Source organism: Condylostylus longicornis, unplaced genomic scaffold (genome assembly GCF_029603195.1).
Source record: "Condylostylus longicornis isolate FDR11 unplaced genomic scaffold, ASM2960319v2 ptg000243l, whole genome shotgun sequence".
Classification (NCBI taxonomy): Eukaryota; Metazoa; Arthropoda; class Insecta; order Diptera; family Dolichopodidae; genus Condylostylus; species Condylostylus longicornis.
The window spans coordinates 42,773-70,661 of NW_026578210.1; the positions used below are offsets into that span (position 1 = coordinate 42,773).

Sequence of the window (27,889 nt, forward strand, 5' to 3'; positions counted from 1 at the left end):
TAAGAAGGGGCGGTATTGTGGGGAGAATGGAGACTAACCTCCATTATGACCCCAGCAACAACCGCAGTACAGATAAAGTGCCAGAGGATAGTCGGAGTAAACCCTCCACATCTGCAGAAGCGGGCGTTGCAGGGACGTCTCCCGTGCACGAGGGAAGGAGCGGTAGAAAACAATACTACTTACTCTCTTTGGGCCAACCTGGGAGCCTAGAGAATCCTTTACACCCCAAGATGCTCAGGCAAAAAGGAGAAGAACTGGACAAAAAAGGGAAATGGGAACGAACCCCATACCCTCCACATCAAGAGCGGAACCCGGGCCAGTCGCGGGAATACCCCTCGACGATACTGACTCAGCAGGAATTAACGCGGCTGGAATAAGCTATAGCCGAGGAATTTAGGAAGGGCTGGAACACCATCATCCATATTTAAGGTGTCCACTTCAAACCGGGTATGATAATTATCCACTCTGCGCATCAAGAGACGGCGGAATGGCTGAGGGGATGAGCGCCAGTGTTGGAGAAATGGGATGGGCCTCCACTGGTCGCTAAGAAGGAAGACGACATCCCGAAACCACACGCCATCAGCGTCTTCGTCCCCATAAGTGCGGAACAGGACTTTAGTAAAACGCTGGGGATTTTTTAAGCCTAAAACAGTGGAATTCACATTCGGGTCTGCAAACTCATGGGCTAGCGAGACGACGGGGGTGACCAGGTCTTGAAAATCGATGTTGACGACGCTTTAGCAGAGGCGGATGAGAGGCACGAAGCACCTGAGGAGGGGGGACCCCTATTGCTAACAACAATGGATAAGATGGTCGAAGTCCTCGAGCTTACTCTCCTTAGCCTGAAAGAGCCATCTCAAGAGGGAGTTCCTCCGATGGTAGGGGAAAATCCCCCACTCGGCACTCAGAAGCGATGAGGTCAAGGATACCAGGGTGGCTCAGGTGAACCTCCAACATGCTAGGGCGGCATTCGCCGTCCTAAGAAGAATATTCACGAATTAACATCTGGGCATAGTTATTATATAAGAACCTGGCCTATTATATAAGAACCAGAGAACAAATCAATGGATTGTCAATTAAAGATGTTCAGGTAGTATGAGATTAGGTAGTATGGGCAGTACCTACCCAGAGCCTACATACTTATGAGGAAAAATATTAATTATGTTTTACTTTCAAAGTACATGAAAAGGGATCTCACACTCTGTCAAGGCCTGCATTAACACTGGAAGCAAAAAAATTGAAGTGGTTCTGGCATCGGCATACTTTCCGGGGAACGCGACTGGAGCGTATCGTAAGAAGTCTCTATGTCGGACCATAGCATCATCCAATTTAGTTTGGGGAAGCTAATGGAGGAGAGCTTCTCCTTCAGAAGCCCTAGGAAAACTAATTGGACGAAATATAGGGAGTACCTGAGCGACGTGCTTGCACGGAAGAAGTTGAGTGGACGAGGTTGAGAAGGCCATGGTCGAGTCATTTGAGTCGAACTGTGCCCTTAGCAGGTGGGCGGGGGGCAAGCGACGCACCATGGTGGCCCATAAGAACATGAGGGGCGAGGTTCGGCCAATAAAGCTAAACGACAAAGGACCTGGGACAGGTATCGGGAAAAATTGAAGCTTCAGAACCTTTTGCGAACGCATAGCGGAAACGCCGGTTGCTGCAAGGCTACATTGGGCGGTGGCTGAGAAGGCCGGATGTTGGTTACAAGAGCAAACGGCTCTTCTTCTGCTGGAGACGTGTTTTCTTGGCGGTAATTTTGGCCAAAATTGGATGACATGGGAAAGTAGGTCCTCATGTCGTGAGGATTCGAAAAGGGCGGCAGACACTTTTACGTCTCAGAGAGTAGGATGGACTATTGGCAACTTCCAGGCTTTTAAGTTTCATTCCAGCCAGTAGTGGGTGGGATATCACATCCCCGGATTCCGGCGGGTGAATAGGTGGTCTTTATTCCTAAGGTGGGAAGAAAAGACATGGTGTCCAAGCCATTCAGACCAATTTACGTCATGTCTTTCTTACTGAAGACGATGGAGAAAGTTATTGATAACCACATCAGTGCAACTGTATTGGTACATAGTCAGCACACACACCAGGCGGGTAAATCGACAAAGACCACCCTGTATTGGCTGACGAGCACAAAAACAGGACCCTAGAACAAAGGATCTAGCACTCTGTGCGTTCCTAGACATTGTAGAGGCGATAGAAAGGACCTTGGGGAGCAGGGGCGTGGATACCACAACGTCGCTCTGGATGTTCAGGCTGCTCACTACAAGGGTTGCAGAAACTGTAGCTGGGCGGGGCATGGTGAGCATTTGCACGGCTAGGGACTGTCCACAGGGTGGAGCCCTTTGTCTACTGATGTGGAGTCTGGTTGTGGATGGGCTACTTGAGGAGCTTGGCCCACGGAATATAGGCGTCCAAGCATACGCTGATGATATTGTTATCATCGAAGAGGGGAAGTTTGTGGAGGCTCTTTGCGACATAGTGCAAAGAGGCCTGCGAGTGTCTGATGTGGCATTGTGGGGCTCAAAGTCAATCCTAGGAAGACGGCCCTGGTACCCTTCACTAGGAGAAGAAAGCTTGAGAGTCTGCGCACTAAACAGATGTGCAGAAACAGTAGTAAGGAAGCGATGATGTTAATGGTGCCACTCCTCACATATGGGGCGACTGCTTGGACAGAAGAGTTACACTCGAGGCAACGACAAGGAACCTGGAACGTTTTCAGAGACTTGCATGCGTCTCGGCCACTGGGCTATGAAGACATGTCCAACCGCCGCAATGGAGGTGATTTTGGGACTAGCCTCACTGTATCTCGTTGTCAAGTTGGTGGCGAAGGCGGCCATTCTAAAGTTAGGGAAGAGTGGGATGGGAGTGCTCACCGGGCAGGCTTCGCTCCTCGCATTTCCCAGAGATAACATGGTTAGAAGATATACCTTCAAGAAAAACTTCACTTCGTTGCTAAGCGAGAGAAGGAGCTAGATGAAAGATTTTGCGGGCTACCCGGTCGAGTCACATGTCATCGTATGGTACACGGATGGATCAGAGATCTGTGAGGAGACGGATGCGGACGTTTTTGGACCAAGAAGCAAATTCCGAGCTTATGGAGACAAATCCCAGCGTCTTTCAAGCAGAGATGCATGCCATTGAAATGTGTGTGCTGTTCAACATTAAGAGACGATACAGCGGACGAGAAATATTAATCATGTCGGATAGTCAGGCTGATATCAGAGCTTTCCGCTTTTTCTCAGTATCCTCTGAGGTAGTATGACGCTGTATGAGAAGCTCAACAAATTGGGTAGCTGCAATCGGGTCACACTGTGCTGGGTGCCTGGACATGTGGACGTAGAAGGAAACAAGTCGGCGGACGCGTTGGCGAGAAGGGGACCAAGCACATCTCCTCTTGGGCCAGAGGCCTTGTGCTTAATCGAGTCAAATACGATTCGAAGAGAAATAAGGAAGGAAATGAAGATGCGGCATTCGGACCGTTACAGGCGTCTTCAAGGACTTCGAGACGTTAAGGAGCTTCTGTGAAATTATGACCAGAACTGCTTTAGGAAAATAATGGGACTCGGCAGGAATCGGGTGAGAATTCTCACCGGGGTCTTGACGAAGAATTGTCGCCTTAGGGCTCTTATAAGGCTTGGCCTGAGAAGTGAAGATGTATGCAGGGTTTGCAGACAGGATGAGAAGTTTTCGGCGCACCTTCTAAGGGAATGCAGGGCCCTCCCCGCGTGAGAAGGTATTGGAAACCTACGTGCTCACGCCAGCGGTGCTGCGGTCTGCGGCCCTTCAAAGTTGTCTCATAAACTTAAATACAATATTTTAAAATATTTTTTGTCCGCCAAAATAAGTTAAAAAAATAGTTTATGGAGAAGTGCGTTCCCACCGAAAACCCGATATGCAAAATTTGTTTCAATCACATAACCTACGTATTGTATACATAATACGGTCGGTAAAAATCACTGCAAAAATTTCGGCGATTATTTCTTTTTCTTTTTTTTATGTTTAACTAAGTTTATATAAAAAAAAAGGGTTCACTTGGAATGAGAAGCTATATCACATATGATGTATTTTCTGTTTTTGATTTTACACTGAAAGCATTTATCTTTATGAGGCGTAAATAAAAAAAATTAATTAAATCACTTAACAAAAAATTTTAAATCCGGCCAAATTCGCCACAGTGCTCTAAGTTCACTGTTTGAAAAAAGAAAAACTATGTTTGAAAATAACCTATATGTGTACGACATTTTATTTCCAATGGGTTGAATTTGACTAATTACGAAATACCACTGTTTGCATTTTATTGAATTCAGTTTTGCTTCAAATTGTTAGAATAAAAACTTTTTATTAAATAGCACTGTGCTGATAATCTAATCTGTGGCGCTGTTGTAAGACGCCGGCCTTTTCTCTGATTTAAACCGCTGTCAGATCATGTGCGATAATAATAAAAATTTATAATTAATAACCAATTCTAAAATATAAAATAATATTAGCAGAAAATTAATAATTAATATATTACCTAATAACATCCGGCTCTAGCAAAGAACTTTATAAATAAAAACCTATTCTCTTTATTAATGTATGATGTTTCACTGATTTAACGAAAATTGTTTGATAGTTTAAATTAAAAACTTCTTGTTGTTTGGTTTGAAGTTAATTAATTTTATTTATTAACTAGCAAAAATGGAGTTGGCCTTGTCAACTCTGTGATACCTGTACGAATTTGTTATTCTATGTGCGAATAAATATGCCATAACTGATTATGGGATAGACTTTGACTTTAAGTTGCCCTATTTCGATATTTATTTATGCAAAATTTCAGTACTGTGTTTTTCAAAATACTGTGTGTGCCAAACTACTATTGAAGTTGTATGGCAGCTACCAGAAAGAGCCAAGCAATTGCAACGACTTTTATCAAACACATTTCCCCCTAATATATTTCTTTGTGTGAAATTTCAATACCACAGCTTTTATAGTTTCTGAGATATAGCCAAATAACTTTTGAAGTTGTATGGCAAGTACCAGAAGGATCCAATTAATTTCAATGACTTTTATCACACATATTGACCCTATTAATATATTTGTTTGTGTGAAATTGCAATACCACAACTTTTATAGTTTCTAAGATATTACTCAATAAATCCTGAAATTGTATGGCAGGTACCAGAAGGAGCCAATCAACAATTTTTATAGTTTCTGAAATATAACCAAATAACTTTGGAAGTTGTATGGCAGCTACCTGAAGGAGCAAAGGAATTTCAAAGACTTAAATCAGATACATTGGCCCTACTAATATATTCGTTTTTGTGAAATTTCCATAATACAGCTTTTATAGTTTCTGAGATATTGCTAAATAAATTTTGAAGTTGTATGACAGCTACCCAAACTAGGACCCCAACCATGTCCGATTTAAATAGGTACTTACTACAATAAATCATCTGTGAAAATTTGGTGAAATTAGCTCAATTAGTTTTTGAGTTATCGTTGGGCCGGACGGACGGACGGGTACACAAAGCTAAATCAACTCAGAATTCGACGCTGATCAAAAACATATACTTGAGCCTATATCTAAGCCCGTTAGTTCTTAGCATTACAAACGGTAAGGCAAATTTAGTATACCCTTCAAACATACGTTCGTACTGGTATGAAAATCAGACCTATTTATACAAAATTTATACTGTTTAACATTAATTATTTCCCACAGAAATAGATTAGTAAACAATTTTATGTGTTTATAAAAATCATAGGTTTCCCATGTATCAAATCGTTTTCAAATTTACTTAACGTAAAATTAACAGGCAAACAAAAAATTTGACTACAACAAAAATAGTGTGAAAATTTATTTTGTGGAAAAATATTCACATTAACTAACTATAATATTTGTAAATACATGCGCATTAATACTAAACTAGTCGTGCGTGCTCGCATTGCAATCCTTACAAGTATTATGCCTGTAGTTTTGAAATTGTCAGATGAACTTTTTTTTTATTGATAATGTTATATGTTTTTTTTGTTTTTTATTTAAAATGAAATTAAAAAAGATGAATTTTAAATAAATAAATAATTAAATGCATTTAAAAATAATTTACCCTCACAAATCAATATCAGCGAGTTTCCGTTCTAAATATTTTTTTGAAAATACCCTATATGTAAAAAGTTTAATGTAATAGAATAATATTTTCTTATAAAATTTTGTCCTAAAAATATGTTGTCAAGAAATTTAATGTACACTTATGTTTTGCTTACTAATACATTTTGCAACAGAATGCGAAAAGAATACATAACTAAATGCGTATGTACATACTTATTATAAAACAATGTAGATTTTATTAAATCTTTACAATTTTCTCAAGAAAGTGTTCACTTTTTGTTATAACTCATACTTCCAAATATGAATTTACATACAATATTTATACAAACAAAAGTAAATAAAAAATTACCCCTGCCATATGTAGTACAATTTTGTAAAAAACAGTTACAAATCATCTTGGGAGGGTGTGAAGAGGGAGGGCGGGTGGAATTCTTGCTTTTTCTGGGACCCTAGGGGCAAAACTCTATCTAATGCCTTTTGTCCCATGTCTATAGCCCTTCTAGAAGTACCCGTACTTTTTACCACCTGAGAACTAGCTATATATATATATAATGTAAAATATGATGGTTTTTTATAATGTACAGCGTAGCCTAGTGGTTAGCGTGGTAGTCTCATAGCCAGAAGGTTATTGGATCAATGCTTGCCTGGATGTTGTCGTATTTTTCTTTTTTTGGATTATTTTAAATTTTTTTTTTTTATTTTATTTTTATTTTGTGTTTTATTTTTTTTAATATATAACAGATAAATGTTATTATAGAACTTTAAAGAAAATTTCCAAAATAATATTCTTATAATAGTTTGGAAAAATTCGCAAAAATTTTAAGTACGTAAATATGTATGTATGTATATTTTTTTTTAAAACTTCCTGAGTAATATTTTTTACGCTTTCTATATGAATTTGATAATATTCAAAACTGTAGAATATATAGAAATAAATTTTAAACGCATAATTATTTTATCATGGGGGTAGACATACAAAAATTAGTTTTTCAAATAAAGAAAAGGTTTAGTCAAAAACAAAATAATAATTTTATTCACATATATGTATGTATGTATATATGAATGTTTTAGAATTGAAGATTTTAAAATTTTTCTTTACAACAAATAAACGTATGTACACATGAATGTATTAGAATCGAAAATTTTGAAATTTTGTTGTTGGGACAATTAGAAATAAAATTATTATACAATCATACATAATTATGAATGGATACCTGTTTTTTTAAAACTGTGAGTGAACATATAGGATTGAATTTTCCAAATAAAGAAAAGGTTTAGTCAAAAACAAAATAATAATTTTATTCATATATATGTATGTATGTATATATGAATGTTTTAGAATTGAAGATTTTAAAATTTTTCTTTCCAACAAATAAACGTATGTACACATGAATGTATTAGAATCGAAAATTTTGAAATTTTGTTGTTGGGACAATTAGAAATAAAATTATTATACAATCATACATAATTATGAATGAATACCTGTTTTTTTAAAACTGTGAGTGAACATATAGGATTGAATTTTCCAAATAAAGAAAAGGTTTAGGCAAAAACAAAATAATAATTTTATTCAAATATACGTATGTATGTATATATGAATATATGTATGTATGCATATATGAATGGATTAGAATTTAGCATTTTAGAGTTTTTCTCTCGAACAATAAAAATAAAATTTTAGGTAGATACATACGTACATAAATTGTGTATGTATATTTTTTTAAAGTTTCCTGTCGAAACATAATATTCAAAACAATAACAAATGAAGCATTAATATTAATTTGCCACAAAACATCTGATGTCTTTTATAAAATCTGACATTTATTTAAGTTTGTTTCGATTTTTCGAACTTGAAATATATGTGAGTTCATTGTATTTTCGAATATTATTTATTTCTTGTTCTCGGTTTGTGTTTCTAATAATAAAAAGTATTATTTCATTTGTTGGTTTGCGTTTCTAGTAATATAAAGTATAAAAGAAAAAGGTGCTTTTGTTATACAAAAATTTTTTCAGACAATCTTAAAATAGGGCTATTTCGGGGCTAAAAAGTTCCAATGTCAGATATTCCTAGGACCCTAGGGGCAAAATCCTATCTAATGCCTTTTGTCGCATGTCTCTAGCCCTTCTAGAAGTACCCGTACTTTTTGGTACCTGAGAAGTAGCTATATATATTGTAATGTAAAATAGGAAGGTTTTTGAATAGTTATACGAAACATGAACAAATTATAGAATTATAAAGACAAATTTAGAGTACTGCGTAGCCTGGTGGGTAGTGTGGTAGTCTGATAACCAGAAGGGTATTAGATTGATGCTTGCCTGAATATTGTCGTATTTTTCATTTTATGGATTATTTTAAACATGTTTTTTTATTTTGTTTAAATTTTTGTTTTCTTTTGTTTTAATATATAACAGAAAAATATTATTATAAAAGTTTAATGAAAATTTCCAAAAAAATATTGCTATAATAGTTTGGAAAAATTCGCAAAAATTTTAATAATATAAATATGTATGTATCTTTTTTTAAAGCTTCCTAACTGTTTTTTTTAAGCTTTCTATATAAATTGAATAATATTCAAAACTGTGGTTTGGCATATACATTGAGATAAATTTTAAACACATAATTGGCAAATCATGGGGGTAAACATACAAAAATAAATTTTTCGAATAAAGAAAAGGTTTAGGCATAAATAAAATAATATTTTTATTTAAATGCATGTATGTACATATGAATGTATTAGAATTGAATATATAAAAATTTTTCATTCGAATAATTAGAAATAAACTCTTAAATACAAACATACATTATTATGAATGTATACCTATTTTTTTAAAACTGTGAAAAAACATGCTTTTGTTATACAAAAATTTTTCACAAAATATTAGAATAGAGCTATTTCGGGACTAAAAAGTTCCAATGTCAGATTTGTCTGGGATCCTAGAAGCAAAGCCCTATCTAATGCCCTTTGTCCCATGTCTCTAGCCCTTCTAGAAGTACCTGTACTTTTTGACACCTGGGAAGTAGCTATATATGTATAATTATGACATATTAGAATTTCAGCAATTTTGCTTATTTAAATAAATGAAAAAAATGTTAAAAAAATATAGAATTTATAATAGTTGTTGTTAGCATTTGTCGTTTTAAAGCCAAGCGAAAAGTCTTGGACCGTCATTGATGAAAGATTGCGAGCTCGGAAGTTGGCTGTGGAACTTCTTGTCGGGCTCAGCATTTTATTATGATGACTTTTCGTTGTATAAAGAATACGAGCTCTCCTTCTGTCCGGCACTTTGTAATGTATTTCAGGCCGAGGTGGCCGTGATTGGGGAGGCTCTGCGCTGGCTTGGTCAATGTCGTATCGGCTGATGGCGTCAGTATTTTCATTGACAGCCAGGCCGCGACAAGGGCGCTGGGCTCTGAAGTCTCCACGCCTAGAACGGTCCGAGACTGCAAGTCGTCTCTCAACGAGATGGCGGTGTAGTTCGAAATAAACTTGGTCTGGGTCACTGAACAAAGTGGGGTTCCGGGGAGCTGCAAGGGGGACGAGCTTGCGAGGCATGGAACTATTCTGGGGACTCCACCAGAAAAGGAGAACTTGTACATACCTCTAAAAATCCTAGGTCTGGTGCCGCGCAACGCGGCAGTGGAGCGCATTTTTATTAAATCTAAATTTGTTCAGAATCATTATTTTAATTCAGATTTATAAACAGGTTCTGGTGCATGATGCTCAGTTAAACTTTGATACCATGCATGATGCTCAGGCAATGCGATTCTACTTTTCTGGCATAGTGTTTCTAAGGTTTTTTTCTTGGCAAATCTTATAGAAATTTCTAAATTATACAACGCAGTAAGTGTTTCCAGCATACAAGACTTTTTATTTGTTGATCTAGAGCTTTTGATTCAGAGTATTTTGATTGTATCAGTCTTATCAAATTTATCAGAGTTATTGTATTTTTATAGTACAATATTTGAATTATCTTTTTATAACTTTTTTATTTTCAAGCAGTTCACCTTTTCACTTCTTTCATTAACTTATTTACCATAATTTCTTTAGCCAAAGATTTCAAATCAACAATATCAGAATATATTTGGTCACTATTCGCTGAAGCTAAGCTGTGTTAACAATATAATATTATGTACTTAGGCATATTGGATACAACTTAATTGTGCTGAAAAACGAGTTACAGGGTTGATTATTTTTCCCAGTATAGAATGAAGAAAAATTAATCGTATGAGCTAAAAATCTCAAAAATGAAAATTTCGGTGTTGTTCACCCCTTCCCGTATACAGACGATATAACCTTTTATTATCTTGACGTTACGCAACGTGCTTGACTTAAGTTGTATTAGATCAGCAAAATGGCTAATCCGGCTGCAGGTAGATCACCCATAAGTTGTGTGTTTAAGGGCGCGTTATAACTCCGACAAACGGCGCTATTCATACGAGGGCTGTCCCAGAATTAATTAGCCTAACCAAGAAAACACAAAAATTTTGACCAAATTTATTTTTATTTCTCAACATAGTCGCCTTTTAGGTCGATACACTTTTGCCAGCGCCAACGCCAGACTCTCTTTCTTCATGTGGAAATAGGAAGTAATCTGAGGGGGCTAATTCTGGTGAATAGGGTGCGTGAGGAAGCAGTTCAAAATTCAATTCATTAATTTTTGCCATGGCGATTGCAGATGTGTGAACTGGTGCATTGTCTTGATGAAACAACACTTTTTTCTTCGACAAATATGGACGTTTTAATTTGATTTCTTCACTCAAACGCTGCAATAAGTTTGCATAATACTCGCCGTTCATTGTTTTTCCCTTCTGAAGATAATCAATAAAAATTATCCCACGCGCATCCCAAAAAACGGACGCCATAACTTTTCCAGCCGATAAAGTTGTTTTTACCTTCTTCGGAGGAGGTTCTCCCCTGCTGGTCCATTGTTTCGACTGCTCTTTTGTTTCAGGAGTGTAATAATGAACCCATGTTTCATCCATTGTTATAAATAGATGCAAAAATTCGGTCTTATTTTTAAACTTAACCCTCCTTTATACCTTGTGTACAAACCTACACAAAAGGTTTTTTATTTATGAATTTTGCGGCAACTATTGTCACCAAAATCAAGAAACTTCATGACTTTGTTAGTTTCTCTATTTAACACCACAAACACATAATTTTAAAGACTTTAAGGTAGATGTCACTGCTTAATTTAAAAATATCTCTTTTTGTCCCATGTGTGTAGATTTCTACACATATGAGATTTTTGGTTATTTGATGTCATTATCACTGCTTCAAAATATAACAGAACAGGATTCTGATTTTGAAAACGAAGCCCCAGCTTCAAAACGCCTAAAAACCATTCCAGAACAGCTCAAAGGAAGAGGTAGATGCCACATTTGCTACGAAGAAGATTCAAAGAAAAAAAATAACGTACATGAGACAATCTGCTGTTGTTGCAAAAAATCATGTTGTAAAGCGGAGCACAATAGATATGTTTGCACAAAATGTTTTTCAAATAAATTAATTTAATATATTTTCACTTTTTTCTACATTTTGATTTGAATAAAGTATAAAAAAATAATAGATATTTCATATGTGTAGAAATCTACACATGCAGTATAAAAACGTAGTTTTTTTTTAAGAACAAAGGAGGGTTAATTGAAATTTTAAACGTGGCCAAATAGTTCATTGAAACATCCGCACGATGTTGTTTGTGGTCGATTGTGAGTAAACGCGGCACCCCTCTTGCGCAAAGCTTTTTCATGTCCAAATTTTCGGTCAATAGCCTACTATATCAGCTAACTCACGCACTTTCAATCGACGGTCGTCTAGTATAATTTTGTGGATTTTTTTAACAGTTTCTGGCATATATATATAGATATATATATATACATATGTAACTTTAATATATATTATATATAAGTTACTCATATATATGTGTTTTTCGTAGTTTGTCTACCACTCTTTAAATACCATCTTTCAAATTAATCTCTCGTTGTTAGCAGGTAGAAACTTGCTTTTTATTAGGCAGCTTATTTCTATGTTATAAATAGTTTGCTTTAGTTTGATTATGGAATACAGTGCAATTTCCAATTGAGTTATTTTAAGTTCTCCAGTACTTTCCAATTTTGATTTTTATGCATTATTACAAAACCTTTGGCAGAAGGCGATGGTTCTTTGTATCCTTGGTAATAATGAAAATCTTTAGTAATGATGAAAATGGTTGAAGTGCCTTGTCATTCAGATTTATTGTATCGTTGTAAACCCATCCTGATCCTGATAACCGAAGCTTGGTTTCAGTAACTTGTTTTTTCGGTAACTTGTCTTTGGTATCTTCTTTGGTGATGTTAAATGATTTTAACGCCGTTGGCAGCGTAGGCTTTCCATATCCGGCTTTCCTGGAGAGAGGAAAATACTACTTGGGAAACGGTCCATGCATACAGTACTATATCTGATATATCGAAATCACATGCAACCTAATTAAGCAGTTTCAGTAGTAACTCTGTTCCTTTTACTTTTAGCGGTGGAATTAAAAGTTGTTGTCATTGCGATAATAACTTTGTTTTGGCGGTGATGAGTATTGATTTATAACGGTTTGTTTATCGTGAATATACTATTCCGGTATATAGTCTACTTAAAGCGTCACCAAACCCATGCACTTCATTTTGTTCTTTTTATTAATGTTTGGCAGCTCCCAACTAATGTTTCATCTGATCTATTTATACAAAATTTATACTTCTTCTCGCACAAGCAATTTTCCAATAAATCAAATTTACTTATGGTAAAATTAACAGGTAAACAAAAAGGATTAAATTTTTAAGAAAGTAATTTGACTTCTACAAAATTAGTGTGAAAAATTATGTTATGGAAAAATATTTACCTATAATGTTTGTAAATACATGTGCATTAATATTAAATTATAACAAATTAGAATTTCAGAAACTTTAGTAATTTAAAAAAATGGAAAAATAATAATATAAAAAATTAAGAATTCAAAATAATTGTTGTTACACAACAAAAACAAATATCAGAACCCAAGCTTAAGGGGTGAGTAAGTCGCAGAGTGAGTAATGTAGGCGTAGTTGGCACAAACACCAGTTGTCAAAGTGCACTTTTCCAGTAGTCTAATCTCCTGCTTAAATCTCTAGATAACCAACATAAACCCACAAAGAGGAACATTAACAGTTCTATATTTAGGCTTGTAAAACTACAGCATAAAATCTATACTGTTGGTATAAGCGAAATGAGGTAGAATAGTAATGACGAAAAAGCAACATCAAATGGAATCGTAGCTGAGAAATCATTAGAGTACAGACCACATCTTCGTAGACTTCCGAATAATTTTCGACACAGTCAAGCGTAGTGCAATATGGAAGGCTCTTAGAAATAAGGTAATCCATGAAAAAATAGCCCGCCTACTCTAAGCGCCTGCCAAGCGAAGAAGCCGGACTCGCAGCAATACACAAAGGGCAAATAAGCGTATCCTTTGCACCACCTCAGAAGTAAAACAGGAAAGGTTTCATCAACATGTGCCTCAAAATTATATTGCAAATATTTTAGCTACATTGTTAGCAATAACGAAGCTATCGACAAGCTAATTCGAAGAAAAAGTGGAAGTCGGACAAACTTTAAGAAAACCTATAAGTAATACGAATTAGCTTGGATTGGAATCCTCAACGATCGAGAAAGCACGGTCGACCCAGAAATACTTAGCACAAATCCGTGAAAACGGGTCTGGAAAACACAGTTTTGACAACCAATTGGAGATGTCAAGTAGAGGGTGCACGCTACAAAAAATACAAAAAACACTGTGCGGACAGTACGACAATTTGTACTGGAATAAATATTATTTCTCCATAATTATCACCAGAATACAAAATGTGTATACATATTATATAAAACACAAACTGTATTTAGATTTTCTGTAGAAGTCGCCAACTTCCAATTCCTTATTATCGAAAAATTAATACATTACATATCTAAACATTCTTGAGAAATTTCAATTTCTTGAGAATTATTGCTTCAAAAACCAAAATAAAAAAATCTGATGTGGTCAGCACATAACCGACCGCATTGTATATTTTCTAGATTAGCAAAAGTATTTCAGAAGATTATGAAAATGCGCTTTAGACACTTCTTTATAATTATAAGGACACAAATAAGCTTTATTTAACATATCTAGAAAAATCTGAATTTGGCTCTTAGGAGAATTTAATTTTGTACTACCTGAATTAGACGAAAAGTTCGCCAGTAACTTCTGGTAATAAGCAGAGCTCAAATATTAAATTTCAAGAAATTGCATGAATTCGTACCATAGATATGGTAAAAATATAAAATCGGACCCCAGATCAGTTTACGAGCCTTGATTTTTTCAAAAATTTATAGGTTCATTATTTCAATACGAAGAATTTAAATATTAAATTTCAATGAGATCGGTTGATTATTTCTCTTTATATACGCAAAAATGTATATTTGGCCCGTAGTAAACTCCAGTTGCCGACACCTGATTTCTTCCAAAAGTTAGAAGATTTCGTGGAAGGACGAATTTTTTTTTGAAATTTCATATATCCACGAGATTTCGTGAATATATGAAATTTCAAGAAAATCTACTAAATATTTTCTTTATAATGATCAAAAATGTAAAACAGGCCCGCTAAAAACTGCAGTTCCCGAGGCGTGATATATCCTAAGATTCGATCAATTTCTGCCATTGTCGAAATAAACTTACATATAAAATTTCATCAAAATCGGTTCAGCCGAACTTCTATTTCACGCGTACAGACACACACCGATAGAAACCGACAGACCGATAGGTTGCTAAAAATAGTTTATTTTTTACCCACAATGCGGTGGGTAAAAATTTAAGTACGAAAAGAAAAAATAAAAATAAAATATATATAATTGAAAATATTGATAGATTCGCTACTGCGCGATCTGTGGTGCATTTTATCTTTCCTAGAATTCAAATAATTTAACAAACTGTACTAATCGATTGATTTCGTTAATAACTCTCGTTTTTTTCACTTTATTTCACGAACTGCTCGTTTATTTCACTTGAAATTCTAGCTTTTGTGTTTATATCTTTGAGATTTTCCAGCGCTGGTTTAGTAGTGTTTTGTGAAATGCCAAAACGAATTTGATATTTGAATTCTTGTTTCTATCGAAACTAACTGATTTCGGTAAAGACTGATTTTTTTATCTATAAATAATATGCCACTCAAAGTGAATAATTGTGATAAATTTTTAATTTTACAGACTTTATTATGGCCTTTAATATCTTGAAATGCAAATGCTTTTTTTTCGAAATCTTCCGTAGATTTCTTAGGTTAGGTTAGGTCGAGGCGGCTCCCGCAAGGTACACATAAGCCAGTAAAGCCTAATGCCCAGGCATTAGAATCTAAAATAAGACCTTGGTAACCACATTCGGCACCTTGTACTTCTTAGTGTTAGTAACCATCTCCGTTTTCTGAGAGTTCATTATTAACCCGCATTCGGTACCCAGTAGCATACGAGATTTAATGCTCCTTGAATTAGCCCATTTAAAACATGTAGGTGCTTATCAGAGGCAGCCACCACCAGGTTATCAGCGTAAGCGACCACCTTCTATCCCTCCTTCTCCAGGCGTCGCAAAATTTGATTTACGATAAAATTCCAGAGAAGAGGCGAGAGCACGTCTTTCTGAGGGGTGTTTCTCACAACAAAGTGTTCGACACACAAACCCCAAAAATGGGCGTGATAGTATGCGAGTTACGTGTAATATAGTTAGTACAGTTAATAAAGTTGCTATGAATGACGAAACACTTTCTGTTATTCAAAATTCTGTGGGAAATAAAACTTTCTCATAAAAATAAATGCAGACACTCCAATTACAAAATTTGTCATTAGCTATCAGCAAAACTTTCGCAATACAATTTTTGGCATGTTTTATTGATATCAGCAATTTTAGTCTTAAGAATTATAAACTTAATTATAAGAATTTTAATTGTAATTCAATCATAATTAGATACTTCAAGTTTACCGTTGATTTTTCATAAATAAAGTAAATCATAAAAAAATAACTTTAAAGTGTTTTAATTATATTAAATTCAGAAATTAGTGTTTTTTTTAAATTAAATGTAAAAGACTTACAACAGTTGCGCTGTGTCAAGCTCGCTAGGGATTCGTGAATCGACACATTCGTCAATGTCACACTGATCGCCCACGAAATGACGTTAGTGAAGGCTCCCCCGCCTTCCAGAAAGGCGACCTCGGTATAATCCCTGTTGTTCAGAGACTCCTCTTTGTAGCGTTCAAGAGAATGCAGAGACGTCTCCGCCGACTGCAGTATGCATGTTGTGCTGAAGACTACAGACTTAGGTTCAAGTTGTCCCGTATGTATGCATCTAACAGCTTTTCAAAAGTTTTTAATAGAAATGGTGTTAGACTGATCGGTCTAAGGTCCTTTGGGTAGCTATGAGAGCTTTTCCCGACCTTAGGTATAAAAACCACCTTAGCAACTTTCCACATTTTCGGAATGTAGTTTAGGTCTATGCATCCTTTGTATATAGTTTTTAATCAGGGAAGTATAGCAGCACTTTGTGATTCAGCCGGCACTATATCATCTGGACTCACCGACTTGAGGGGCTGGAAGCTGCGGATAGCCCAGATTATTCCTCTTACCGAGATAACATCTGCAGCACACTTCGACGGTCTGCCCCCGAGCTGCTGGAAAATGTGGCCAGACTTTGTCACAGTTTTGTGTTTGCCGGTTTTTGTGTCACCTTCGGTTTCACACCAATGTTTACTGTACATGTACTACTTACCTCTTGTCTTTTGCTGGGTTTCGCCGCGCAACTTATGTTTTTCGTTTTTTAATCTAAGAAAAAAAAATTTAATTTTTTTTCTTTAACTTTTATTTATTTTCTTTATTTTCTACAAAATTTTACATAATTGTAAAGTTCACAAATTTTTATTTGTAACAATACAATTTGATAGTTGATAGCTTAACTACAACTGACTTATTAATAATATACATTTTTCATAAATTGGACAGTTGTGCTGGATCAAATTTGTTGACTATGCATTTTTAACTTATAAAATTTTCCAGTCAAATTTTAATAAACAACCTGAAACGTGGGAATGTTATTCACGTTGTTTGACCATGATAAGGTTTCTTTGTCATTACATATAACTCGCGCGATGCTCGAGCGTCGATTTATCTAATTGACTTGATCACATTCCTTTCCGGTTTATGATGAGTGCTGGACTCATTCTGTGCTTTTTAAATTTTTTCTTCTCCATACTGTTCCCACGAGCTACGATAAATGGATGTCCATCTTAGGAGAGATCTACTATACTTTGATAAGGCTAAATAATCGACAGGGCGCCAGATGTCCAGGTACTCCGTTCGCGGCGGGGCTATTTTTATGAGCCTTAAGTCAAGCTGATCATTGGCTCGGATCATATAACACCTTAATAAAGCGCAGGGGAATCAGGAGTGATTGGTTTAATTAAGGTTGAGTTTTGGAAATGGTCGATTATCTTTTAGTTTCAGACCTCATCTGGTGACAAGTCCCGAAAGTCTCTGAGCCTCCTTACCTTTCCACCACGACAAGGTAGATAATCCCGTAAAGGAAACCTTTTGCAACATAAAATTTTTTTAATGTCTAATAACTTAAATTAAAGTTCAAGTAGGTGGACAAAATCCTTTTGAGATAATTTTTGGAAGTTTCAATAGTAAATCAGTGATTAATTGCAATATAGCCTATTCGCTTTCTACCTATATTCGTTGGAGTAAAAAAAGTATAAAAAGTAGAAAAAAGTAGAAACCAAAATATAAAAAAAGTTGGGTCAAACCAATGTTTTTTATTGCAGCACTTTTCCTTCAACAAGTGAAAGTACTGCTTTCAAATACAGTCTATATATACCTACTACACAACTAAAATTATTTCTAGGATTGTATACATTTAGGATGAACGATTTATGCAGTCTTTGAAATAAAGCAAAATTTAATTTAAAGAGGGATTAACATAATGCTCGATTTTAAGGGTTAATTACGTGAATTAAGAAAAATAGTTATATTTTTTGTGTTCTGGAATTTACCGTTAGCTGTTGGCGTTTGTAGAAATTTGAAAAAGCTTGCTTTTCAAAAAAAAGAAATGAAATGCTCAAATATTAGGATCCCAAAACCTGGGGTCTAGAAGAAAAACGACATCAAAAATTTGGAAAAAACGGATTTTAGATAACGATAAATTATAATTTTGTAATTTTGTTTTTTTAAAGCTTAACTATTGTATGCCGTGATAGGAGAAGCAAGTCGCTGCCTTTCTGCTTTTGCAAAATTTCAAAATGCTTATAGTTTCACTGAAATAAATAGCTTAAAAACGTCATTTTTAGGGTTTTGGGAGAGCATAACTTCCAAAGGGGGAGGGGGTAGGTAAAAATTTTCTTCTACGGAAATGAGTTTCTAATAAAGATCTATGTACGTATAAAAATTCAAGTTTCTATCTTCAAGGGTGTAGAAGTTTTGTAAAGCTCGTTTTTTCAAATTTTTTTTGGAAAAGTGCTAAAAAGACCATGTGTCAATTGAGGCATTAAATTTTTCTTATTAATTCTTTTTCAAGAGAATTTTTTAATTACAGAATTATTGCTAATTTATTATCCAATAAGTTATATGAATAAGTTATTAAAATACGTTACATTATATATATAATATTTATTCAAGTTTAAAACTAAAAAATATTCATAAAACAACTTAACGTACGTTGTCTTTCTCTACTTCTAAAAAGTTTGCTCTAAATTTTTTCCCAAGAAGGCGCTTGCGTCTTAATTCCTAGTCATTGAGTCCACCTTCTGGACGCTTTTTCAGTAAAATTCTTTTCTAAAAAATTATAGTACTATTACAATTTTTAAAATTTCATTTCAATATAACCCGAATTTTTAACTCAATAAAAACCTAATTTAAGTATAATTTACAAATTATTACATTTTAACTTCATATGAAAAGAGGATTTATTATTCCATTACTCACTTCCATATGGGAATATATTTTAAATAAAAATTCCTATATATATCATGTAGTATGTAGCATAATTTTATTAAGTTAAAAACTATATAATATATACATAGGTTTGCAATCGGCCGATATTTCAATAAATATAAATTACAATTGTTTTTTCTTTGCTAAAAATACTATTATTTAGTGTACTTATGCTATAAATATAAGTATATTACATTCTAATTATTTTTCATATGTTCCATTAATTTTTGGTGAAAAGTTTTTTATTGAAATAACTAAACAAATTTTTACATATTCCAAAATTTTTAATTATCTTCTATTTTTGAAAGTTTTCGTTGAAAAATCGCTAAGTAAGAAAATATGATTATAATTATATACACAACATGACTTACGCAAAAAAGCTAGAAAAAGTTTTTTCAAACACGAATTTTTAGTGATGCCCTAAAGTGAGATAGCCGTTTATAGTGAGCCCGCTTATATAAAAAATATATTCCATAAACAAAATTTTATAACTTTCATTAATAGCTAGATTTAAATTAAATTTTCATTAAATACACATACATAGTTATTATTCAATAATCATGTTTAATTTAATTATGTACTTTTAAGTTCACTTCAATTACGATTCATAATTTTAAAGGAAAAATTAAAAAAGTTATATGCTCGTCCGTGCACGTTATGCTTTGAAGCAAAACTTTTTTGGTAAGCCCTGAATTTCGTATCAATACATGTTTGTTTTTACGCCTTATTTATATAACAATACTAGTAATAATAATAATTACTAAATTTAACTCTTCAACTAAAAAAAAAACGAAAAAATACTAAAAACAAAAACAGCAGTGCTTGTTTATTGCAAACACATACTCCTACTATCCGCGGATTCCTCCGAAAGTACGTATGACCAAAAAGTTCGTTGAAGGTTACGATAGTATCTATTTATTATCTCACTTCAGGGATTGAACTCTTTTCTATCGTTTTGATTTTAAAAGGACGAATATTGTGAAATTCGCTAAATAATTTATTTTCTTATTACTTCTCTCTAGTATATAACTTTACTGATACTGAGTCAATGACGATTAAGTTTTATGAAATCATTTTTTCATCGTCTGAAATGTTTACTCCGGTGTTGAAATTTAAAGATACTAGTTCTGCCTTCCATGGCCTTCAGAAGAATTAAGGGGACTTCGCAACAAAATTATTAAACTATGGCGCAAATATCTCTCCACTAAAGGAGACAGGAACTATGACAATTTCTTAATGTCGTATGATCAATTTAAATTGGCGGCAAAAGAACGTTTCGAATATTTTTTCGAAGTTAATAAACCACAAGAGGAAATGTGATAGTTATCCAATATTTTTGAAATTCGGCGGGAATACTTTCTTCATCTTTTCAAATAAGTTTTAACGACTTTTGGAACATTGATAACTATCCTAAAACTTTACAAATTTTGCCACGAACTCTTTTGCGGTTGAAAAATATTTTATGGAGTTCCTGAGATTATTTTAAGCAGGTACTGTTTTTCTGTAGCGCCCATCTTAACCGTAATTTTTAATAAGTCTTATTCTTCGGGAATTTTTCCTATTGTGTGGAAGGAAGCTTTCATTAAGCCAATTCATAAGAAAAGCAATAAAAATGAAGTGGCAATTACCGTCCTATTGTTAAACTGTCAGCAATTCCTAAGGTTTTTAGTGAGTCCAATCATTAGTGGGCGCCAGCACGACTTCTTGAACAAAAAATCCACGGTGACGAACCTGGTGGAGGCCACGTTACTTTTCTCAAATTATATGGAAAATGGATATCCACGAACGCAATATACACAGACTTAAGCAAAGCCTCTGACAGTTTACCACATGGTAGGGCTTACAGAGTCTTCTTTCATTTCCACTTTCTTCACCTCTTTTGGATAATTCTGGCGTTCCTCAGGGCATCCGCTTAAGTTCACTTCTATTCACAATTTTAGTTAATGATGTTGCTTCCATATTGACGCACAGTGAGGTATTAACATATGCTGATGACTTGAAAATTAAAGAAAATGAGCTATCTATAAATGATGCGATGTATCTTCAAGACCATCTAAATCGGTACTCTAGACGATGGCGGCCATTTTTAACGAGCTATACTTTAATTGACGAAACTCTTAGTCGAGTCAATTCAATTATAGATTACGTGTTTGCTTCGATAACACTTAATCATTTAAAAACCACTAAAACCACATCATATGCAAATCAAGCTTAATGTGGGGTTTAATTAAGCGCTGATCAAAGGAGTTTAATAATCCTCATGTCTTGAAATAGCTCGTACTTTTTCCGTGCTTATATTGAATATGCTTCACAAGTGTGATCACCCTATTACAATATACATATTAACAGGATTGAGTTTATTCAAATTTTTGAGGATCGCACTATGCCTTCTTCCTTGAGAAGACCTCCATCTTTCCACCTTATAAAAAAAGACTACAATTAATTGAATTACCCATACTAGGCAAAAGACGTGATATCACGAATGTGTTATTCATTTTTTAACCTATGGAAAACATGAACCTGTCAGTAAAATACTGCTTTTATGCAATAAACACAAACACAAACTTGATTTTTCACTGACGAAAGACATTATGAAAAACCTTCTATTCACTTATGAGTGAGTATGGCCCTTTTTATTTTAAGAAATTTTTTATTTTAATTTTTCATTGTTTATTACCACCCGCAGCGGGTATAATAAGGTATGTTATGTGATGGTAACAAGTTTTCTTATCAAGTTTTCCGTAGAAATGCACTTCTCCATGGTAAGGAAGTGTAAATAAACTTTTTTTAGCAACCTGAGGGTCTGTGCGTGCATGCGTGTATTTCAAGTTCGGCTAAACCGATTTTAATGAAATTTTATATATAAATGTATTTCGACCAAGGCACGGATTGATAAGCTTTTAGGATATTTAGCCCTCGGGAACTGGACTCTTTAGCAGGCCTGCCTTACATTTTTAACCCTTATGAAGTAAATATTGAACCAGTTTGCTTGAAATTTCATATATAAGGTCATATGTCAGCAGCTGGACGTTTACTATGGACCAAATATACATTTTCATGTATATAAATAGAAGTAACCAACCACTTTAATATTTAAGCTCAAGGTGTTGAAACAATGAATCAATAAATTTTTTTTGGGAAGATTAGGGCTCAAAAAATGAGCTGGGGGCCGATTTTACATTTTTTACCATATCTACGGAACGAATTTGGTCATCACTAGAAGACCAAATTATACCTTTGGTCATCATTAGAAGACCAAATTATGCCGTACAAATTATACCTTTCGTATAATTTGTACGGCGTAAAACGAAATTCCACTAAGAGCCAAATTCGTACGGGTAATTTGTTATCGTATGTGCAGGTAAATATACCAGAGCTAACTATCATATTCATTTATTCAAAATTTCAGTACTGTGATTTTAATATTTTCTAAGATATGGCCAACCTACTACTGAATATGTATGGCATAACGAGTCAAGAAATTTCAATGATTTTTATCGCATATAACAGCCCTAATAATACACTTGTTTTCATCAAATTTTTATATTATAATTCTAATAATTTCTGAGATAATGCAAAATAACTTTTGAAGTTGTATGGCAGCTACCCGAATCAGTACCCCGATCATATCCAATTTAAATAGAGTTCTGGCATTTACTATAATAAATCATTTGTGAAAATTTGGTGAGCTTTGGTCAATTAGTTTTTGAGCTATCGTTGGACGGACGGACGGATGGATGGAAAGACGGACAGACAAAGCCAAATCAACTCAGAACTCGACGTTGAGACACACACTCGAGTCTATATATTATATCCATTATATCTTAGCGTAACAAACGGTATGGCAAATTTAATATACCCTTCGAACATACGTTCGTGCGGATATAAAAAATGTTTGCAATAAACTGAAAAGAAAAATGGTGTAAGATACATTGTTTCATAATGTCTTATACATTCTTCGATTTTGAATTTTAAATCGTCTTCTCTGACAAACAATGTAATTAAAATAGTGTACACAAAAAAAAACGTATATTGTATACTTAAAACTTTAGAAACCAAAGTTTGTTATCAACTCCAGTTTTAAAAAAAAATGTTTAATACATGTAATTGTTTTTCGTTATTTATGTTATTATTAAGCAAATATTTATAACAAATAAGTATTCACTTTGATTCTGTTGTAGCAAGAACTTATTTGTTCAGCTGTATACTTCACTTACAACTAAAGCTATAGAGTACGGAAGCACAATTTATAGCTTTTATTATAAGTGAAGTAAATAATTAATAATTTAAAGAAAAATTTATACTTACTTAAAATAAATTTTATTGTGTTACGTAAAAATAAAATGAATAAAAATTTGAATGATGAAGAAGTGCTAAGATTTTTCGAGCAGTCACCAGAAAATTCTATTGCAGATTTTCCTTCTGATTCTGATGACAATTGCGAAAAACTCCAAAGTTCATCACCTGAATTTGAAACGCTTGATAATGAAACCGTTGAGAAACTACCCGAAAAAAATGTTGAATAAAAAACCAGTTTAGAAATTACCAGTAAAGTAAGTTGCTGTTTTAAGTGAAAATGTAAAAAAGCAATTTCATCAAAATCGGTACAGTCGAACTTGAGATACAAGTGTGCACACACACACTTTTCCTGCCATGGAGAAGTGCGTTCTTACCGAAAACTTGATATGCAAAATTTCTTGCCATCACATAACCTACTTTATTGTATACATAATGTGGTCGGTAAAAATAAAATAAAATAGTGTACTATTTTTTTCATAAAATTTCTACCAATAATAAAAACATGTAAGAAGTAGGAAAAAAATTTCAAACCTGAAATTTTCTAAAATCTATACAAATTTATTTAATAAAATTTATACGCAAATAATCTACTTATTCCCCTAAAACTGTTTAACATAATTTTTCGAGATAGTCAAAGTTGACGATCGGAAAATTTTAGATTTGAAACTTCCTTTTAATTTTGCAAAAAAAAAACTGAAACGCGATTTACTCAAATCTATACCTTTTTTTATACACTGTTTTATTTCTCAACCGACGATATTATAGAAGCCAAACCCGATGGCGCAGTTTTCGTTATTTTTACTTATATTCTACATCTTCGGAAGATTAACGTAGAAAAAGAAAACAAAAGAAATTATTCTAAATTCTCCCAACATTTTAGATATGTAAGAGGAGAATTAAAAAAACTTGCTTCCGTAACACTTAAAAATAATGCTTATAATATTGTATAATATAGTTCACAGTTAACATCATAATATTATAAATACATATAATATATTATACACCTGCACAGTACATGTTTTATTTACAACGGTGTTACCACATCAATATTAAAATCTTACCACTTCAGTCGATCGATCTGATTATTTTATTAATATTCGTAACGATACGTTTTAGAAATTACAAATTGTAACAAAACATATGTATATTTTTTTATATGAAAATACAAAAACAAAATCAAATTTAAATTTCATTTTACCAAACTTAGTAATTCTTCTAATTACAAACTTAAAATTTTAAAATTATTCATATATATTTTATTCAGCACATGCTTATTAAAATTTTTCAGAAACTACAAATTTTAATAAAACATATTATATTCTTTTTAGCATTCCAAAAAATTTTTGAAAAAAATGCGTGGACATGTTTACTAAACTTCTACACACTTGAAGATAGAAAGCTGAAATTTTATATGTGCACAGATCTTTACTAGAAACTTATTTCCGTAGAAGAAAATTTTGACCTATCTCATCCCCTCTGCAACTTATACCACCCCAAAACCTTAAAAATAGCCTTTTTGAACTATTCGTTGCAATGAAACCAAAACCATTTTTCAAATTTTGCAAACGCAAAAAGGCAATGGCTTGCTTCTCCTATCGTGGCATACTATAGGAGAAGCATATAGTTAAGCTTTAAGAAAACAAAATGGCCGTTCAAGTTTACCGTTATTTAAAATCCGTTTTTTCCAAATTTTTGATGTCGTTTTTCTTCTAGGCCCCAGGTATTTGGAGTCTTTAGCAGCTTTTAGACACTAATAAAGAGTTTATTTCGTTAAAAGAAAATTTTTTTCCATCTCTACCCCCTCTTTAAATTTGTAAAATTTGAATTTTCCACGCTTTATATTTCCGAAACCGCAAGCTTTTTCAAATTCATATAAACGCAAAAAGCTAACGGTAAATTCCGTGACATTAAAAATTATAATTATTTTTCTTAACTGACGCAATTAACCCTTAAAATCGAGCTTTATGTTAAGTCCTCTTGAAATTAATTTTTGCTTTATTTCAAAGACTGCAGAAATCATTCATCCTAAATATATGCAATTTTAGAAATAGTTTTGTATATGAATGAAAATAATTTTAATAGTGTGATAGGTATACACAGACTGTATTTAAAAGCAGACTTTTCAGTTATTGAAGGGAAAAGTGCTACAATACAAACCATTGGTTTGACCCAACTTTAGTCTGATAATATAAAGTATAAATGAAAAACGTGTTTTTCTTATACAAAAACTTTCACAAAAGATCTTAAAATAGGGCTAGTTCTAATGTCAGAAGGAGCTATATACTATGCATAATAATTTCAGTTGAAAACTGGCTTTAAATTACTTTATTCTTTTTGCTTTATAATGAAAATCGCTTGTCGAATACCTTTAGTTGAAAAAATATTGCAAAAATTTCAAATAAAATTTATTTTTCAGACTCAAAATACGGTTTATGAAATAATATCAGACATGTCAACACGTCAAGATGGAATTGATGAACGACTATCAAGTCTTGAAGATAAATTACAAGCTTTAACGGTAATATATTATTATATTATAATATTTTATTTTTTGTATTGTTTAAACAAAACTTCTTTTATTTATCTAAAGTAATTTAAACTGTTACGATTTTATAGTAAATACTGCGTTTTTATATGTCAAAAGAATTAAATTCCTGTTGATCTGCAAAGACTCCCATGAACATTTTTTAACCAATATTTAAAAATCTGTCAATTCAAGTTTTTGTTCAAATGCGTTTTACAAAATTACCCTTAAAGCAGTCTAATTTTAAATCAGTTTGGCAGAAAACTCCCAAGTTAGGAAATTGGCATAGATCTTATTGAAGTATGGCTCGTGGAGTCACAATACCACTGTGTATGCAATGGCAGCAGATGCAGTAGAGCGGAGCTATGAAACCATGCACTTTTCAGATGACATTTTGCACAAGTAAAGCTCAATAGTTGCTCTCTTATTTTCTCTATAATATAAGACTTTCAGTGAAGTTTTGAATCTAGAATGACGCACAGGAATCCGGCATCTCTGCTAAAGGATTGGTGAATTTCGTTTAGTATCAGAGAGGTTATGCTTCGACTCTTATATCTCCTACTGAAAATAACTATAGCCCTTTTAAGGCATCTAGGTGCTTCCCAGATACAGCCAACCCCTAGTCATCTGCGTAGGCGACCACCTTAAAGCCTTTTCGCACCAGGAGTAGAGGCAACTGATAAATTGCCAGGTTCCACAAAAAAGTACAAAGCACACTCTACGAAAAGGCTATCCTTGATGGACCCAAACTGGGCAGTGTGTTTCCTATCAGAGCATTCAGGAAGCCATGAATTTAGATCTCCAACAGAGCCCGAGTGATCGACCGCTACTTCACATTATTGAAAGCGCATTCAATATCCAGGAAGGCAGTCAGTGTGTAATCCATGCAGTTAAAGGATTTTTCAATGCAATGTATCAAGGAGAGTAGGACACTTTCCGTTGGCCTACCCTTCCATACACATGTTGTGTTGAAGATGCCAACCCTAAGTTAATGTTGCTTCCTATGTATGCATCTATTAATTTTTCTTATATCTTTAATAGAAAGACTGTCAGACTGATAGGTCTAAAGTCTTTTGGGCAGGTGTGGGAGCTTGAATGAAGACCACCCTGTTCCATGTTCTTGGAATGTAGTTTCGGTTTATACAGCATTCGTAGATGATTTCGGTCGGGCCAGGAGCGTGACCGCGGCGGCGTTCCTCAATTCCGCCGGCACTACATCATCCGGACCCAGCGACTTGAAAAGCTTGAAGCTGCAGACGGCTCAAAGAATTTTTTTTGGAGATCACATCCCTGAATCAAAAAATTTATTGGGAAATTTTCTGTATTCAAACTGAATGTCTGCAAGGCCCCCCGCTGCCGAAATAGCTCTCTGCAACCTGGTTCTTATAAGCCCCTCAAACAGTTTCCCCACCGTTTCTAGCATACAATGTGGTTTATATGATGACGGGGACGACCGTTCTCCCTTGCACTTGCTGATTAGTTCTAGTCTTGCTGATTTCCACCTTCTACAAAACGTTCCTTCGTTAAAGCATGTATTGTGCAGGTTCAACACTATTTTAGCTCAGACTTCTACAGCTAGCCTTGTAGCCTTACCTGGAACTCCATCTGGTCCAAGCACCTTATTGTTTTTTATGCTTTTTGCCACATCTTCTAATTCTTTTTCAGTAAATTTTGAGACCATTCCGACCCCCTCTGTGAGGCTTGATGCGAGGCACTGCATTTCGCGCGCGTTGGGAAAAATGCGCCCACAAAGTTTTCCATTAGATTTCCCGGCATCTGACTGTATGTGGCTGGCATTCTGAGTTTCTTCATGACAATCTCATATTCTAATCCGTAGGGGTAATCGTTTACTTCTTCATAAAGCCCCTTCCACCACTTAATTTTGTTTTACTTGGCGGCTAACTTCAATTGTTTCTTGGCGCTCCTATACTCAATCTGTGTCTCCGCCTCCCCGGATCTATTTCTGGTACTCTGCG

General features: G+C 34.1%; 1 protein-coding gene across 1 annotated transcript in view; it reads left to right on the forward strand.

Annotated features, from left to right (window-relative positions):
- Positions 1–27,889, forward strand: part of LOC129616591 (small conductance calcium-activated potassium channel protein-like) — a gene marked incomplete at its 5' end in the record, with an annotated part of 64,140 nt that overhangs the window by 19,731 nt on the left and 16,520 nt on the right. The window contains one exon of the mRNA XM_055532220.1: positions 25,806–25,907. Coding sequence (XP_055388195.1) covers positions 25,806–25,907 — 102 coding nt within the window. The remainder of the gene's footprint in view (positions 1–25,805; positions 25,908–27,889) is intronic.